This window comes from Drosophila ananassae, chromosome 3R (genome assembly GCF_017639315.1).
Source record: "Drosophila ananassae strain 14024-0371.13 chromosome 3R, ASM1763931v2, whole genome shotgun sequence".
In the NCBI taxonomy this organism is placed as follows: Eukaryota; Metazoa; Arthropoda; class Insecta; order Diptera; family Drosophilidae; genus Drosophila; species Drosophila ananassae.
This window is the reverse complement of record NC_057930.1, coordinates 15465281-15484830: the sequence shown is the minus strand read 5'-3', so window position 1 is coordinate 15484830 and position 19550 is coordinate 15465281. Positions and strand designations below refer to the sequence as shown.

Here is a 19550-nt window from a genome sequence, read left to right as displayed (position 1 = left end):
GGCATTTAAGATTCTATGATGATTAAGTCACATATCATAGCAATAAAGAAGAGCTATTAATTAAGGACATAATTGTAAGGACTTCCAATAAGTCGGCTTGTCTTCTCTGGATCACTTTTCGTCATTTGGACGGGACATTTTGCCAAACTCCATTAAGTTGACGCGAAGAACTTTGGGTTTGTGGTCGCCAGTTCGGAGCTGTTTCTCCTGCTCCTGTTGGGCTGATTTTTGTTGCTATTGTTGCAGGAGTGTGTCCAAATTGTGCCGTTGCCTCTATGATGTGTCTACTGTCCTTAGTGCTCAGCGGAGCAGTGGGAGGATTAGGTCAACACAGAGCGGACTCATATGCATGTTCGTGAAAAGGCAGACAGACACAAGGACACACAAAGAGGGACCTTTCAGCTCCCACATCGCAGTCCTTGACAAGTAGAGTTGGTCCACACTCGGGGAGTCCTTTGGGTTTCCTTTTTTGCGCAACAGAGGAACAGAATGACTATGACTACGACTGACCTATGACAACATCAGCCCGAGAGGTTGATTATGATGATTTGATGATGAAAAGTTGACAAAGGAGCTGCAGCATGTGAGAAGACCTAATCAAGTGCAGGCATCTTATTCAGGGACGGAAATATTACTCATATTTCCATTAATGGAGGTACAAGGATATTCCAAATTTTAGTCTACAGACCAGTTACTATTTGACTCTTTTTTTCGTTGAATGAGCTGCTCCTGCCCGAGGACCATGAAAAAATCCAACGCACCCCGAGGAATAAACCGAAAACGGATAAGGAATCAGCTGCAAGGGAAATTGTGAGACCGGAGAGGAAGTCCTGCTGGGGGATGCGCCAACTTCACATACACAAAACAGATAAATGGTAGCAAGTTTTAACAAAAGCGGCGGAACGGGCAGTGCATTGGCTCAGACATGCGATGAAGAGGGAAGCAAGTTTAGTTAAAGAAAGGCTTTTAGATACTCTAGTTGTAATGAAAAGATATGATGACATTATAGAGAAAGTGTGATTCAAATGTCATAAGAAAAGAATGTTAAATTTATTTCATAATTATTTAAACAGGATTATTTCTCTAACCCCCCAGGATAGAGTATCAAAAGGCGGAAAAACAAGGACATGCAAAATTATGCGCCAGTTGGAGGTTGGAAATGTTTATGGGGGTAACCCCAACGATGTAAAGAAGACGGAAAGAAGAATCCGGGAAAGGACAGCCCAAGTGCATTCATTGTCCCTCAAACTCGCCAGACTACACACACACCACAGGATAAGGCGCAGTGGGACTCGAATCTTCTCATCTGAGAGGCCAAAGAGACTGCCGAGGAAGGCACGCAAATATGCCAAAGCTTGCAGAGACAACAAACAGGAAGCACGCATTTCCTGCACTCGACGAAAAATAGAAATAAAATAAAAACATGCCAAGGAATGGCAGGGACGAGCTAAAGAAATCAGGAAAAATCCGGGAAGAGGAGACACCCAGACGGAGGAGATACAGTAGAACTGTCGCGACGACAACTTTTTTGACACAAAAGTGCCTGGAAAACAGTTTTCCTTTAGTTCCCCAACAGCCATTCGCTGTTTGCCCTTCGCCGTGAAATTAATTGAAACCGACTAGACCGCTGGGGAAGCAGAGGGAGCTGCAGACTTGATCTTGACACTGTCCCCTGGCAGTGTCCCTGAACTTGCCAAAAAGCATGGCCATCAACCTGCGTTGGTCCTTCATTCTCCCCCCAAAGTCCTCTTGGAATACCTTTTAAAATTGAGCTCTAAAACCGACACTGGAAGAAATTAGGGCTACAATGAGATGGGACATTGAACTTAATATATTATTATATTTCGTCCTTTAATTTTGAATCCTTAAGGTAAAGAATAAATCCACATACTCCCATCATCACTGTACCATATTTGTCCACGCAGCACTCCTGGCTTCCGCCAGCCCCACCGAATAAGTTTCGTGTCACAAGTTGACTTGGCCAAGATTAAGTGGGCGTTTAATTTGCCAACTCGCACCCTACACCCCCTAATCCACCCCACCGCCTGCCTGTAGTCACCACTCTCCCCCAGATCCTGCCCCAACTACTTGCACCCTCGTCTATGAAAATACTGCGTTAATGTAATCCACGCTGCTGGCATTTCCGTATGCTTCCGTTTGCTTTTTCTTTTCCACCAATTTTTTTTTTATTTTCGGTGAGTTTTTTGTGCAGGGCTTTGTCCTTGGCAGCTGCCTCGTAACTTTGCCACTTGGATGATCTCTCTTCCCCTGGTCGGTCGGACTCCCTTTGCTATTTTAGCTTAATCAACAAAGTAAATAAAATGTCCAGGTCCAGCCTGCCGGGTGACCCCTGCTCGGAGGTCATTTGCGGCCTTTTTTTTATGAAGTCGACGGCTTATTAAGTTGTTTATATAAATATGTATTTTCGAATAAATTTGAGATTACTTTTTGGCATAAATATGGCTTTCCGCTGCGTAATCGTGTTGCCATAATATTTCTTGATTTGTTTCTCTAAAAATAGCAGGAAATTGGAAAGTAAAAACTTCCTTCAATCCTCTATTAATGAGCTCCATGAAAGGACTATTTAATTATTTCATTTAATGTCAACATAACTCATTAGTTTCTTTGAATTTTCCATACCCGTGGTAGATGAAAAATCGCTGCTAAATCAGGCAACCCAATTTGATGTACAAAACAATGAGCCCCATGCGCCGGGAAGGAAGCAGCTGAAACAAGTCCTTTTGAGAGTTGAAAGCAGACCTTCCTGCCTGCCAGCCCTGCCCCCCACTTTTTCGAACCCAAAGAGTTAGTTGTCAACACACTCCCACGTAATTATAGAGTTTCTGGTCTTAACAACGCCACATAACTGGCTACAACAGAGGGTGTGAAAATTATGAGACCAATAAGGAGGTTCTATATTTTATATTTTAGAGTCAAGCTTTGCAGGATCTTCTAGGAATAACTTCCATAATAAACAGTCTGGAATAATAAACTAATGGAAAACCCAGACCTAACAGAGCAACCTCCATTGTAACCCCCACATATCCCGTCGCATTTCATTTACTTTCTAATAATTTCTGTGGAAAATACCGATTGCACATGTGGGACTTTATATTGGCAGCACTGTGGAAACCAATTAAAATACTGCACTGGCTCTGATTATAGGGCTTGTGTGTCTGGGTGTGTGAGTGAGTGTGTATCCTGTTTGTGGGGGTGTGTTGGTGAGCCGGTCGGTGTGAATAGATTGGTATGTGTCAACTAAGTGCAGTTAATTAGTGCGAAAATCACTTCAGTTGGCCTGGGATATTTTCTTTTTTTTTGCAGCTCTCTCTCTCGGATTTCTTTTAAGCATTTTTAGTTTTTTGTTGTTTGTGAGTTTTTCGCCACCTTCCTCTCAAGGTTTTCCTTGGCGAATTTTCACGTTAATTGCTCTGCTCTCTTCGCTCCGCCCGGACTTTGCTGCAATCAGCCGGAAAACAGAAACAGAGGCAGGAGCTCTGGCCCAGGACAGGAAAGGCAGTAGCTTGCCAGCGGACTAAGCCACTCAGGGATTAACTCAATTTGTTGTCGCCTTACCCGACGACCATTTATTTTGGCTTCTTTTGCAAACACGATTTTTTTATGATTATTATTTGGACCTTTTTTCTTAATGGCTTAATACGAAAATCCCTGACACTCTAGTTTATACAAAAATACATAAAATTGTACTTTATTGCTTCGCAAATTTATTAAATCTCACAAAATGCTTATGATTTATTCCCAAAATCATATCCCTAAGCTGGCCTAAACTTGAGATCGGCTATGAGTGCCACGTGATCCGATGGAAACACAGCAGACGGTATGGCAGTATTCTCCTTGAATTCAGCATCGCTCGGTAGGGGAACAGACTGTATCAGCTCGAATCGGTCCTTCTGGTAGTAGATATAGTCCAAGCAGCCGGAAAACAGGGTCGTGAAGTTGGTGAATGGCGGCGTGCCACAGGCTGAGCTCATTTCGAAGGGCTGGGAGACCTCCACCCCGGAAACAGCCTCCTCGGAGTTGCTCCTCCAGTCATCCAGGCTGGAGTCTATGGACTTCTCGGTCATCAGCTTGTAGATGCCGCAGGCGGGAGTGCTGTTGAAGTCCCCGCAGAACACGAGTCCCACGCTGTTGGGATTGGAAATGTTCAAGTCCCTGAGAACCTCGCTTCGGATATGCTCCACGTAGATGATGGAGAAGCACATTTGGAGCAACCTTATGTGATCGGCGTCGGGATGGAAGTACAAGTGCGTGTTGGCCACAAGGAGATAGTTCTCAGAGTCCTTGACTTTCAGGAAACATATCTGAACAGTGGTGGATCGGTCGCAGATCCTCGTCGCCAACTGATCGTTGCTCTTAATTTTACTCCACAGGCTTTCAAAAATGGGCAGAGTTGGAATATTTTTTCCCAAGTTTAAAGTGTAGGATTTTATTAACTCGAATCGTGAGGTTCTAAAGAAAATGGCAACTCCCTCAGGTACTTCCCCCTTCTGCGACATGTAGCCCTGGAAATTATTTGGCGGTTGGGTGAGGACTTCCTGCAGATCCACATCGAAAATCCGTTGATCGACTTCCTGGAGACAAATCAGATCCGCATGGTATCCAGATAACTCCTTCAGGAAGAGCTGTTTTCTGTAGTCTACTTGGAGATATTCGGGAGGGCAGTAGGGGAACAAGTTCTTCCGGGAGTAGTCACTGTCTGCGTACAAGTCCGCCAGGAGGTTATAAGTCACTACCCGTATTTCGTCGGAGCCTTTCAGGAATGTCGGTGTGCACTTTTGACGCGTTTCGAAGGGACACAGTCCTGGTCCCGCCTGCACTGCAGACTTTGAAATACTTTCCAGCTGCGGCCCCACCATTCCCTTGTCGTTCTTCGGCGTGACTACGAGCTTTAAAAAGAAACCAATGTCCTCAGACTTGGCCTCGTAGCGAAAGCCCTGGCCACAGACCTCCCATTGATTGCTTCCGGGATCCTTGGCCCTATACCACACGGCTTCACTGCTCTCCCGGTCTCCAAACTGCATCTCGAACTTTGTGGGATAGACCAGACACTTGGCCAAGATGCACTTTGGGAGCTGAATGATTTTTATCCAGGGCGGATTCACAACCATGTTGAATGACTTGTCCAACACCTTGAGCTTTATGGCATTTACATTACTGCTAAGCAGTTCTGCGAAAGTGATTTCATTGAAGGAAGTACCGGAGCCCTCTTGGTAAAGCTCCACCTTGACTTCGGCCGGCAGTTGATCGAGTTTCTTTTTCAGTTTCTTGGCCAGCTCTTTGTGGACATTGGTCTGAATCCTAGCCAAGACAGTCTGCGTCAGCTCCTCTGGCTTCCTGCAGAAATTGAACTCCCTGTCTACGTTGAGTTTTTCATTCACATATCGAAAGGCAATGTTCAGTTCAGAGCTGTCGGTCTCATTCCGAATATAAACATTCTCGGTGTCCATTCTGCCACGTCGAGCCAAGAACCGGAGTGAGGTGAAATTGAGATTTTTAATAAGCCTACTCTTCGTTTGTTGTACAAACATGAAACTAAACTAATATAATTTGAATTGAAGACGATTCCGATTAAGTGGCTGGAGGTGTGAGGCAAGTCGGGGCTCCTGAGGACAAAAGAGAAAACACCGCACAATTTATGATTTTCATTCTTGTATGCTATGCTCCGACTTGCTTACACTTCAGGGCAACCACCAGGAGGGCAAAACATGAAAATCCTCCACGAAACTTAAGCAAAAACTGCTAATATTGCACAACTTTTTGCAATTTACTTTCACAGACCGGCAGCAACGAGGCGAACAGCTGACTTTGTTTTGGCATTCACAATAGGCAGCATATGGGACGGCTGAAACAGCCACCAGAGGGCGCTGCTAAACCATCGATCGTCGATAACATTTATCGGCGCTAATATTTAAATAAATAAATAGAAAGAACCAGAAAAGCTTAATTTTAAGAGGTTGGTCTAAACTATAATTATTTACTAAGGAAGCGTAAATATATAAGGTATTTTTGTTGACAAAATATAAGACAGAAAACCCTCTTCCTTTAAATAAAACATTGTTCTGATGTTCTCTCATAAGGAAAATAAGTTTATTTTGAAAAGTTCTCGGAAAAGCACCCGCATCAACTATAAAACCTCCTATTTCACTTAAGAACTTCTTTTTCGGAGCGAATGACATAAACATTAAGCCAAATGTTACGATCCATATGAGACAACCAACCAGGCGGGCACAGGAAAGGAGACTTTGGCCAAGGTGGGAAGGACGACTCTGACGACGGCCATAAAAATGCGAAACAGGAGCCAGATCATGTGAGCGAAGTCTGCATTGGCGGGGAGAAGTCCTTGCAAAAAGCTCGAGTGCATAAAAAGCAGAAACAAGCCAAGAGGCGACTCGGCCGGGTCAAAAGGAATTGGCTTGGCCCCGAAACAGAGTCAACAACTGTTTGGCGCTCTAGAGTTTGCCAAAAAGATTGCAATACGAGAAAAAATCGACGAGTAAAGGACACGAAGGACTAAAAAGGACAGCAAGAGCAGTTCTATGCCGGGCAAACGAAACCAATTGAAGAAATGTTGCTGACACCAAAAACGAAACTGCAGGAGGACCACGACGATGATGACTAACAGGATGAGCCTGGGAATGAGGCTAAGCCCAAGGATGCTGAGGATGTGCTGGCCGGGCAGTCGAAGGAAGGGCAACAACAAAATTAGTTAGCACTTGAGAGAGAAAGCAGCTTTGGCTCCGGTCCAGGACTCGTTGCTGGATTACAACACCTGCGGGTAAAGAAGCAGTTCTTGCTTCGGTTCTTGTTGTTTTTCTGCCCGAACTAGAGATGTCCTGGAGCTGCCATTTATCACGAAGAATTAGCCACGGACTAAAATGGAAAAATTGAGTTTTTAAGTAACATGTCTAATTAAAACCGAGGCAGCCTTTGTCTTCATCTTCAAATCCTAAAAATGAAATTTGTGATTTTTCACCACGTCCTAATGCGGCCAAAATAGCCACGTTAGGCCCAATTCCTGCTACTTCTGTGGCATCTCCGTCGAGAGCAGCAGGACGAGGCTTAAAGGACGACAATTAAGTAGCCTCGAGCTCAGTCCCTGCAATTTCAATAACTATTGAGACCACTCAAGCAGAACGACCGACCGGGTCAAGTCCTTGCGATAATCCGTCCCACAGTCGAAGCCCCAAAGCCTGCAGGACACACACACACTAGCTCTCACACTCACCAACAGATCAGAGTCCTCCACTCATTCCACAATCATGTACAATATCCGTTTTGGGGCCACAGGAGGACCAGGACTTACCTGATTCAGTTGCTGCAAGATTTAGTTCTTTTTGTTGTTTCCCTTTTTTAACACTTGTGAATTTTTAGCCGAAAGCGAATGCACTGGGCTATTGTTTCTTTGTTAATAATGGGGAAAGTAACTAACGGTTCTTGTGATTATATAATTATCTATAAAAGCATTGAACGTGACGCAGTACGGCCGAAAAGTAAACACATTGAGAATTTTGCCACCAAGAAGCCGAAAAATTGATGAACTTTTATAAAATTATTTGTACGCTACACAATCTGATTTGGAAACACTACAACTAAAAAAAAAAGTGACTTTTACTACTTAAACGATTTGACAAGCTCTGAGAATTGGCGCAGGGCCAACGTGATCGGGTCTTTTATTCAATGTGATTGTGGGGTTAAAAATTAGAGTTACCCAACAGATCCATGTCAGTTGCCAAATATGGCATTCAATATTACAGTTTCAGTTCACTTGAAAGTTTCGCCAAGAAAGTCATTTGCTAAAATTGGCAGGACCAGAAGACAGAAGACGAGAAGCAATTTAATGAGGCTGAAAATCTTCTGGCCCAGAGCCAATCAATGACACACAAAAGAAACAAAACAAAACTCACGTTTCTAATCAATTAAAAAATACCCAAACAACAAGAGCAGAGTAAGGTCCGGAAGGAAAATCAAGACCAGTAACGATTTTCGGCAATAAATAAATTACAAACGGAGCGCAGTCAAAGCGATTAAATCGAAGGTGGAGAAGGACGAAAAGGAAGCGAGTGGGTGTCGGAGGAGCAGAAGCTCCAACTTCACAACGTCTGCTGCAATTTTAATTACGGCTGCGATGGGACAGGAGTACGAGGCAGGAGTAATAGAGAGCGACTCAAGGATATCAATTTCGGTTAAAGGATACCCTGTTTGATTAATTTTTTCTTTTTTTATTTTATTTTATTGAAAAGGTCTAGCAATTTCATCATAAAAACTACAAAATTAAGTTATTTTCTTACCTAAATACCTAAAAGACTTGAACTTCCAGACAACTCGCAGGATGTGCCAGGATTATAATCCTTTGCCAAAGTCTTTGACAGTTGTCTTAGCGGCACAACAACAACATCTTCATCATCATCATCATCCATTGGAGGGAGCACAATAAAAAAAAGCAAACGAAATAACAACAAACATTATCGCACATCATTATCGTTGTCATTCAGGGAGCGTTCCAGCTTAAAAACACCCAACCTCCACCACCACCACTGCCTCTTCCTCCTATGTATTTGCTTTATTTTTGTGTTTAGTTAGTTTTTATGAGCGTCATTATTTTCGCTTGCTATGGCGCTAAGCATCTTAAGTGGCTCCCTCTCCCGCCTCTAGTATTTTTATTTTTTTTTTAAAACATTTTCCTCCAGCCAGTGGGGGTCGTTTCTGTTTGCATAGGCGCAGAATGTCTTTGGCGGCTTTTGACGATTTTATAATTTAACTTTTGCTGGGGAGCCTGACGACTGAGAGGACTAAGGACTGCCGACTTCCTCTTCCTCCGCCAATAGTTTTGAAAACAACTTAATAATAAGTGAGTGCCGAGTGCTGGTCTGAGAAAAGTTGGCTTGGCTGCGAATTAAGGCAGTTAGAGGCACATGGCTGGGTTTTCCTTGGGGCTCCACCTGCTAGGCAATTATCATAAAATGGATCCTTGTTGCACAGCTTTATCCAAGTTTCCTGTGGGTGAAATAATTGTCGAGGACAACCATAACTGGTTTACCACAAAAGGATGGAAGGATGGCTAATTTCAAACCATATATGGAGGGAATTCTTAAGTCTAATTTTATATAAATAAAACAAATCTATTTAAGACGCAACCCAATAACCTTTCCGCTACTTTGTATATTCTTTTTTTAGCCAAGCCAAGTGAATTGGGTTAAAGAAAATATTTAATCGCTCCTGGGATAAGGTATACTTACGTGTGCTCTTAATTTCGAGTCTTAAGGATGCAGCTCTGATGTCCCAGAGCGGGGCAACCATCATCAATACAGATTTTCTTTGTCAGAGCTGCTGCAATGGGTAAATAGCCAACAAATCGCTTGGAAGACATGTGAAAACATATGTTAAAAGTTGAGGGAAAACAATGCGAAAAGCGTAAACAAGAAGCTTTACATGCCCGACATGCGTTCACAAGTAAGAGAGGAACTCAAAATCCCCACAACAGTCGCAAAATAAAGTTAAGACCGGTATATATATGCATAAAAAATGTTAAAAACAATGAGGAATCAAAACAAGAATAAGGAGTAGATCTGAAGGGACTTTAACGAGCAGAGGGAAAAGAAATCTTAGAGCTTATTTTTCTGCCTCCCCCAATCAATGCAATTTATTTGCTTCTTCGAAGACCACCTTCTTTCCGTTTCCATAATAAAACGAAATATCAATAAATTGTCAGCCAGTTGTATCGCTTCCCGTTCCGCTCAGCGACTCGGGGTCCTCCCCCGAGGACCATAAATAATATGATTATGGCTCTGGAGCCAGGAGGCAACTTGTATTTGTCAAAGCAAACTGAACTGCTGGCTGGTCGGTACTATTAAGGGGCCACCATTATTCATGCAACAAGTGATACTCGCTGGCAGGACGGCCACTTCCGTCTAATTATGGCTAATTGAATGGCAGCAGGATCCGGGATTTGTCGTTTGATTTGTAGTGGGATTTCGCAGTACCCCTACTGATATTACAGATGGTAAATAAATAAAAAGCTTAAAATCAGGTGTATCTGGACTAGATTCTTGCGGGTTTACGGCTCTATGAATTTATGCGTTTAAGGGCAAAAAAACAATCAATATTTAATAGTTTTTTCCACAATAATCAATAGCCATAATTAAAACTATTTAAACACTTCATCTCGTTGAATAAAAACTTGTTAAATTAATCTGTCAGTCGGGGAGAGGCGGGCGATATACGGATAATAACATTTTAATCAATTTTAATGCCATAAAATAAAAGCAAACACAATGTTGAGGACAAGGAAACCTTTATTGACATATCGACAGCAAATAAAAACCACAACAGAAAACAGATAACCCAAGCAACAAAGATTTATTGCAAATAGTATAATATAAGCACATATAAACTTTTATTTTTTTCGCTTATTTAAACGGGGGAAAAAACCCATGTGGACAGCACAGTTTAATGAGGTTAGAGTTGAGCGGAATTCGCAATAAATCGATCTTTCCGCCAAAAACTAACAAAGCACAAACTTAAGACTTAAGACTAAAGATACTCCGCTCGAGATGTACTCACATAAGACTCATATGGTATGTATTATATAGAACACAGACAGATACAGTTAATGATGGTTCGATAGTCAGTTTAAGATTTAAAGATAAACCACAAAACCCACAGAGAAAGCAAACAGGCACTTTGAATTTTGGTCTAAGATAGTTTTCTTATAGACGGCACTGTAATGACATAAGCGTACAAATGTTTTATCTATATATGTTGCAACTGCGTTAACGACCACGACAATTACGGAACGTTCTCCAATAAAATACGTTTTTTTTGCACAATTATCTATGATCTATAATCTATAATTATTATGATCTATAGACGCACAAAACGAAAAGCTGACGAACACACAGAAAGTCGAATTAAATAGGTATATAGCAATTAGAGACGATCAGCAACGTTATCAAGACAACAGACTCTGACAAACTAAAAAGGCACAAGGCGAAAAAAAAACACAAAAATTTAAATCAAATAAATGAAAATTACTTTCGAGCCAGGACAGCAACAAGAAACACACTGCCGATCGCCGATAATGCTCATGATCAGCGATCGAATTAAGAGGAGGACTGCTCGAGATCTCAGAGCACTCGGATTGAAAGAGAGTGTTCTCCCTCGCTTGGGCTATTTTCGAAAAATTGATAAGACAGTTCGAATCGATTAGTTGTTGGCTGGCATTTAGATTCGAAAAAAAAACACACAGCCACCAAAAATAAAATCCACAAGGCAAGTGGAGGCAGAGACCGATTATCGGAAGGGATGCATCTCGGGGATTTCTTATCTTCTTATAGAAAGGTCGGGGACTGCGAGAAATTTTTATCTGACTTATGGATGTGATGATTTTTATAAAATATATTGAAGCTAAAGGCAGACCATTCTATAATATTAACACACCATCAAGCAATTCCATTGGCTTTCTTCAATTAAGAAACGCCAATCGAAAGGATGGCTTGCCTTGCAGTTTATTTTTTCCATTCCATTGGGCTAAACATCTTTTAGGACCTTTTAATGGAGTCCGTGTACTGATACCCGAGCTGAAAACAAGACTGAAATCGATTTACAGGACACGGGGCACGTGACTACCAGGTATAGCCCGCTGAACCCAGACCAGCCCCTGGGGCATGTGTGCAGACACCGCACTCCCACCCACATAGCCCCTGTTTCCAGTTCAATTGGCTACTTAAAACTTTAACAGCCGTAAATTCGCAACAAGCAAGGGCTATGAAATTTAATAGCAGACGCGGAAGTACTTCCCCCATCCCATTCACCACCAGCCCTCCCCTGTCCTGGAAATGACTGACCAATACAATACGCAACTGTATTAGCTCACGTCTGGTCCTTATTTCGATTTTCCTGCTAGAGCCAAACACATATTATTGACTTTTATTGCTGTTTCTACGCTCCTGGCTTCGGCTGGGGATATAGCTAGGATTCTAGAGTAGGAATTTCATTCAAAAACTTTGTTAAAAATAACATTTTCTTAATAAATTAAGAATCTACAAATCTTTATATCACAGAAATATGATTAAAAGATTTATGATTTCTATGAAGTCTAAGGATTAAGGATAAGGACCCACACTACCATACCTTAAATAAATATCTAATCTTTTTAAATATATTAATCCTTAAAATCTAAAATATTCAAGCACACTCCACTGTACTCCATTGGCTACCACTTTTTCTGGAGCTACTGCCTGGGCTTCCGTTTCTTCGATTGCAGTCCCTAGTACTGGTTGCCCTGTTCTAGCCTTAGCCCTTCTCCTCCTCTGCGTGTTTTTACATTTTCAACTATGTAATTCGTTGCATTTTATTGCATGCGTGTGAGTGTAAAATATTTATGGGCTGCCCTGGAGGGACACTGCTCCCAGTTCCCTCCCACCGAGCCACCACCAAGTTGGCCAAAACCGAACTGGACACAAGCTTTTCATTGCATTTCTCCCCTGGCTGGTTTTCCACCACTGCTGCTGCTCAAGTTTAACGAAGTGTTAAATGGCAAGAAGCGGGCTGCAAGGGGTTAAGAACTGGCTACTGGCTTCGATTCTGGCCCCCCCTTCACGAGGACCTGGTCAACGCCTTTTTATCAAAATTTGTCACGCACGGAGTCTTTTGCGATTTTTTTCCTTTCGTACGCTCCCCATCCGAGATGAATGGATTAATAGAAGGAAAAAGATTTTCATTTGGAAAATGTTTGCGACACGAGTCGCATGAATGACAGCTCAGCCCAGCTTGGGCCCAAGACGGCCCAAGAAAGTTGCCCAGAATCGGCATGTTGACATGGCTCAGAGCGCACGTGTGTCGTCTTCTAATACCTGTGGATGACAAAAATTGCATTACTTTCACTTTCGACCCTCTCTCCAAATGGTAAGGAGGAAGCTTAAGCTGTTTATTTCTTTGTTTGCCTATAAATACCAGGAAACTAGGAAGGGGAAAGCGATTTTTGGGATTAGGACATCTTGCCAGAGGACGTTTTATTGTCAAAAGTTTATTGAATTTTGGTAGAGTTTTCCCTCTCAAATTTTCACTTTTTTGACAGAGTTTAATTCGAAAAGCAGTTAATAGATTTAAATTAAACTTTCTGATTGAATAAGCCTGGCTGACTTGGCTTATACTCTAAGAGTACTATAAGATATAAATCAATAATAAACCCTAACAATAAGTTAATAGCCACATTTAGTGCAGACCCTTTTTGCTAAGTAGAATTTGCAGAAGCTTGGTATCTTTTCTTTTGCTACTCAATTCAATTCTAATGAACGGTCATTTGCCAAAACTCCCAGGCCCTGAACCCCAGGTTTAGAGTGTTGCAAAGAAATTAGCCATCATTTAGCGTAATGAGCATAATAATAGCAACTAATGGCCACCAAGCACCAACCAACCACCACCGACTCTGGGCCAGAACCGATCCAGCATTTGATTAAACAAAGATTGACTGAAGTGCGATTAACTTTGGAATAGGGCGGAAAGTGTTATAAATGTGCTGCCATTTGTACGAGGAGGGAGCCAAGGATATAATGATAAACACATATTAGGAGAAATTCCAAGGCCGGCGAATTACTCAATTAATTCGGCTCGGTCTGCCAATAATCATAAATAAACTCCCACGAATTGCTCCCTCGGATGGCTACACTTTTAATTATTTTTGCTGGGCGCCTTGGCAAATTTAATAAAGAATAATTACAAGGAAAGCAATATCTGGAATGTATGTGGAAAAATAATTAACAGAAACTGCCAAGTCAGAGCTCTAAGGATCTGACACAGGCCAGTAATTAACATATAAATTAACACTGTTCCTGCGTTGGTTAAGTCGGCAACAGAAGCTTCTAGGCAGTTAATTAATTTATTCCAATGCCCATTAATTACCCTTGATTAAATATCCAGTCCAATACATGACGTATAAGGAGAGAAATTGAATTATTGGCTTATGCCGCGACAATTAGAGCCAATCCATTAAAATAAACAAATAAATATTTTAAAATATACAAAGGGCCGAGCCGAAGTTGAAATGGGATTGACATCAAACCAATTTCCGTTGCGAAAATTTAAAATCCTCGGATAAAGGCCGAAACGCGAAAACATTGAAAGCATTTCCTCTTACAGCCTCAAATAATTTTCGTCAAATTAGTTCGCATTTCGCATTTCGCATCGGACGTCGGAGCGTCGGGTTGGAAATGGATATGGTTAGCTGTCAGTTGGTTGAAGTGGTAGTGGGGCGAAAATAAAAACACAGTCGGATCGTCAAATAAAATAAAACACATTTCCACCAGAATCATTCATTTGTGGAGCACATTCGTGAAATCGGCCATTCCATTGTTTTATGTCAGCTTCATCAGCAACTGAAACTGAACTGGGGCAGCGCCGAATGGGGATTCAATTGTGTTGAACAGCGGCAGTAAAATCAACATCCCGATATGGGGAAGAACAAAAGTGCCGAATAATGAATGCTCTTTTTAAAAATATCCAACTTGGATGTTGGTAGAATTTGATAAATAAAACCATCCAACTATAAACAAGAAAGGATTGAAATAAGAGGGAATTTTTTCCATGGTTCTCTTAGACTCAGAAACAGATCTACCCAATGGCATAGATATCCGGCCATATACTCCTTTCTGCATCCCCATCAGCTGCATTGATGACCGTAGGAATCGCTGATGATGAGAACTAGAATGAGGATGACGTTGATGACGAGGATGCTTGGCTTTGGCTGCAGTTTTTGACATGGCACGTTCCTGCTCCCCAAATGCCCCTCGGTGATTGCAACGAAACTGCTGACGGATCCGCCACAGCCACACATGGACAAAGGAGCCCATGAAACCGGAGACAAATGCACGGAAAAATAATCTAAAAATCTAGATCACAAAAAAACGGGTAACATTATACATTATTTTGGAAATTTTTCAGTAGTATGTTCAGTAGCAGGTGTTATTTAGGAAAATTAGGAGCTATTGAACCTATTGTTTTTATGAGCTGCGTTTCAATAATTTTATTATTAAATTATTCTCCTAAACTTGTTTTCCACTACCACCCCTAGTCCTAGTAAGCAATGACTTCAACTCTTTTAAGAACTTTATTTCATTTTGTGAACTTTCCTTTCTCTAAGGATCTTCCTAGCCTTCCATCAACCACATCAAATGCTGCATGTGCCTTAGAACCCTATCAGCATTGAATCCGCCAAACTTCAATCAAGCGAACGACCGCAAATCCGAAAAATCAGTCACAATTATTACACCCGCAGGCAGTGGCAGTGGGAGGTGGTCCTGAGGTCACAAGCCTTCGTCTCTCTTCATTAAGCCATCCATTAAAAACCAAACCGAAGATAAAAGCCTGTGGAGCACAATGCTAAAACTATTTGCCATAACAAATACGATGAATGCCAGGCCGGGGCCGGGACCGGGGTCTGGGCGGATAAAAGTTGGTCGACTGATTGATAGACAAGGAGACAGTCGGCGACACCATCGACGTCTCTATGGCTCGAGCCCATCCTGGTATTCCGCCTATTCTGGTCCCTCCTCTGGTCGGTTGTTGTCAATTAACGTTCGACAATGACTTCCGCTTTGGTTGTGTGCCCCTTGCCGCTCCCCAGCCCCCACAGCCTCATCCATTGATCGACTGTCAACTGGCTGACTGCCTGCCTAACTGTCAAAGGCTGTTTCCGTTTCCGATTAAAGCTTTGGAAAATAGTTTTGAGAGCACCAGCCCTCAACAGCCCGGGCTGTGCCCAAAGTTTCTGTAATTTTCCTCGTTAATGGCTTGATTAATGACGGCTTAATAGTATATTTTCCGGGGAGAACGTTTTATTTTCTACATGCTGTTGATTGGAAAATGGGTTAAAAGAAATGTAGTTCCATTCAAGTGTTCTGCAAACGAATCTCAACCAAATTATAGGCGACGAGCATCACTTATCCACGGACGACACCTTTTGCGAGCAAGCAAAGCATGAAATTAGGCAAACAACTTTGCCAGCCGAACGACAAAAACAAACCGACGGCGAGGAAAGCGCGTCGCGCCTAAGCTGCAAAAAGGATATGGAAGGAATAAGGACAGGGACAGGACTAGGCTGGGAAAAGAGCAAGAAGAAACGCACTGGAGCACTTAGGCAGCAAGGAGTGCCCAGCAAAAGGTGCCATTAGTGCTGGTAACTTTTGGTGGTTTTTTAGACGAATAAGGATATAAATTTATAATTTTAAAAACTTTATTTATTGCCTGAATTCAAAAAAGATTGTTTTGAGTCAAAAATGAAATAATAAAAATGAATAAACCTTAATCAAAGCTTATTTAAATAAAACAAGAAAGGAAAGCTAACTTCGGGCGGAGCCGAAGTTGATATACCCTTGCAGTTGAGTCGCAGTCCGCTAGGTGGCGCCACGCATCTTATATTATTAGATATATAGCGGATCGTATATAGTCGGCCGATCCTTATGAAATTTGGCATATCTAATTATTATGTCCAAAAAGGAACCCATTGAAAATCCCATGCTTTTAACTTGAAAAACACCCAAGTTATGGCATTTCCGATTAATCAGTTATATGGCAGCTATAGGATATAGACGGCGGATCCTTATGAAATTTGGCAGATCGGATAAGTTGGACTCAAATTAGTATCCATAGAAAGTCCCATCCTTCTAACTTTAAAAACAACGAAGTTATGGCATTTCCGATCAATCAGTTATATGGCAGCTATAGGATATAGTCGACCGATCCCGGCCGTTCCGACTTATATACTGCCTGCAAAAAAAGAAGGATGTGTGCAAAGTTTCAACTCGATAGCTTTAAAACTGAGAGACTAGTTTGCGTAGAAACAGACAGACAGACAGACGGACAGACGGACATGCTCATATCGACTCAGGAGGTGATCCTGATCAAGAATATATATACTTTATAGGGTCGGAGATGTCTCCTTCACTGCGTTGCACACTTTTGACCAAAATTATAATACCCTCTGCAAGGGTATAAAACTAGATAATAATTTTGAATAAAAAGGTATTCAAAAAGAGCAATCAATTAGAGAGATAATGATATTTCCGTAATTCCTGTGATAAAGGAAGTCCTGTCTGATTAATATTCCTTTTCAGATAACTAAGTCACAAAGATAGATATAGGAAAAATTTATTGAATTTGTAGATTGAAAACTAAATGTGGCTTAAAATTAGCCAACCTTACATCACTGAAAGAAAGGCGTCCCGAAGACTGGTGAAGAAATGGATGGAGGAGCAACAGGAGCTAAGGGAGAGAAAGGGAGCCTGGGCAATGAAAGTCTGAGGACGTCCCAGCCGCAGTGCAGACGACGCAAACAGAACGCCTAAGTAATTGCAGAATAAACAAGCATCAACAAAAGATTAAGACGCGCTCAGAGACCCGCCTTCCGTCTTCCGGCTTCGTGCCACCTTGCAACTCCCGCTGGCGGCAGCTTATATCCTTGCCCCAACTAAAATAAATAAGCCAACGAAAACAGGAATGCAAACACCAAAGGACTGCTAGGAAAGCAGCGAAAATCACTTCCAGAAGATAAAGGCGTATGTATGTTGATTCAAAGACAAAAATTTAAACAAGAAATCATTAAATAAGGCAACCAATAAGTGATTATAAATAGAAATATAAAGGATAGGAATTATTTCAAATAGCAATCATATAATCCTTCTAGAGATAGAAGAACTGGCAATATTATGAGTGTAGACGACGAGATTATTCAGAATAAATGGTAACTTTGGGTACCTAGAAGCGACTCTGAACTTTCTCGACATTTGTGGTCGATGTGCAAATGAAGCTGAACATAAACACTGGTCATTACAGACCCCGCCCCGTACACCATCCTGCCGACCTACCAATAGTTGCGAAAGTTGTCCTTGCAAAAATGCTTACCTCTCCTTACCGGCTCCTTGAAATACTTTGGATTTTGGAAAGCACAAATTTTTGGCGCAAAAAACTTTCTACAACTGTGTTAAGAAAATAGCAGAAAAGAAAATTTCAAGGGGGATGGAGTGCTGTGGAGCGTTAAGCAATTTGCCAGCTTCATGCACATCCCTCCAGCAAGGAGATCCCCCATCCTTTCGTCCTTTACTCATTTGGTCTTTGCCAATGCGGGTCTAACAGTTAAGTGCGGAATTAAGAAAAGATAAACATTTGTAAGGATTTAGCCGAAGGATTTGCCTTCTATTATTATTATTGTTCTTTGTGTTGCTGATGTTATTCCCCAGTTTTTTCTTAACTTGGCAGTTCTGGGAGGTCGGAGCTGAAGTTTTTGTTAGATTGCAGTTGGAACTGCAGTTGCTGTAAGTCCAGGCTTGCCATAATTGCTGAAGGCACAAATAAAATTAAATCCTTCAAGTGAATTATAGATAATAAAATATAATATTCTTTAAATAATATTCCCTATGAAACTACGGTTAAGGATTCAAAGGATACTCTTTCATCTCGTTTCATTTCCCCTCCGTAAATGGTAATAATTTTTTACAACCGACTGTCAGCCAAGAACGGCATGTCCGCCAACAACATCTATTGCAGTCGATGGACCATTTGGCCGATGACTTGTAGACAAGAATCGTAAAATATCAATGGCAATAACTTTGGCCGCAGGCAGCAGCCCTCCGAAGGGGATGAAAAGGATATGCTCGAAAAGGATGCACGCCAGAGGATGCAGGATGGTGGCTCTGCCAATGACTGACTAAGCACGCCGCTGCATTCTGAACTGAGAACTGAGAACCGAGGCGAACGGGAAATCATGTAGCAAACCTTTTGCGTCGAAGGACAAAGGACCAGTCGAAGGACAAAGGACCAGCGTACTCCAAAGGCGATGGGCGTTGCCACGCCCTCCGGCAAATGCAGAGGCGGACAAAGCAAAGAAAAGGGCAGCAGGAGCAGCATCAGCAGCATGCGTGCGTATAACTCTGCCATGGCCGTTCTTTCTACCCGAAGGCGTCAGTCAGCCATCCAGCCGTGTGTGTACGAGTATGTTTATGGACCAGAAGCAGCGACAGAGGGCCGTTTGCTACCATATTGATGATGCATTTTCTGTGGCCAATGCACAAAGGCTGCCCATCCGCCCCCAGTGCCCCAGGATGCAGTCAGTGCTCAGTTTTTTCGCCCTATCTTCTACTGAGCATTGCACAAATAGAAATAATTTTATCTTTTAGGTTTTAGGGATAAAGTAATGGGTTTTATACTATATATTAGAGGTTCAATTATTAGTTTATCTTGAAGACCATTAATAATTTAAATAATCTATTCAATTATGTAATTTTTTGCAGTATAAAAGTTTAGAGTATTTTTGGATTTTGTACTTTTTTACTTTATGCAGTTGGCTGTCTGATTCCAGAACGCCCCAGTCCTCGCCCTCGGTCTCGGAGGCGCAAAATGTTTGCACAAGGGCTTAAGGCAAACAAAGCTGAATCAGCAGCAGGGCAGAGGCGACTGCGACTGCGAGTGCCGTCTGTCAGCAGCCACTCTCCACTGTACGGGTAACAATGCGAGGAGCGAAGCGGTGTGACAAAGGCAAA

At 42.0% G+C, this 19550-nt stretch overlaps 2 protein-coding genes across 4 annotated transcripts in view; both read right to left on the bottom strand.

Moving 5' to 3' along the window:
* The window catches only part of LOC6497020 (CUGBP Elav-like family member 2), a 91722-nt gene extending 84080 nt beyond the window's left edge, over positions 1-7642 (bottom strand). For 2 of the 3 annotated variants that reach the window (XM_044716492.1, XR_006507497.1), the window contains exon 1: positions 7325-7640. The gene's annotated coding sequence lies outside the window, so the exon portion shown is untranslated. Of the gene's footprint in view, positions 1-7324 lie in introns of all 3 variants that reach the window. The other variant, XR_006507498.1, reaches the window with a different exon arrangement.
* On the bottom strand, positions 3557-5857 carry LOC26515257 (2',5'-phosphodiesterase 12). The gene is made up of 2 exons (XM_014906925.3): positions 5697-5857; positions 3557-5624 (listed from the first exon to the last, which is right to left on the bottom strand). Exon 2 carries the CDS (start codon positions 5547-5549, stop codon positions 3774-3776), a length of 1776 nt encoding a protein of 591 aa, XP_014762411.1. The 5' UTR covers positions 5550-5624; positions 5697-5857; the 3' UTR covers positions 3557-3773.
* Positions 7643-19550: the final 11908 nt, after the last annotated feature.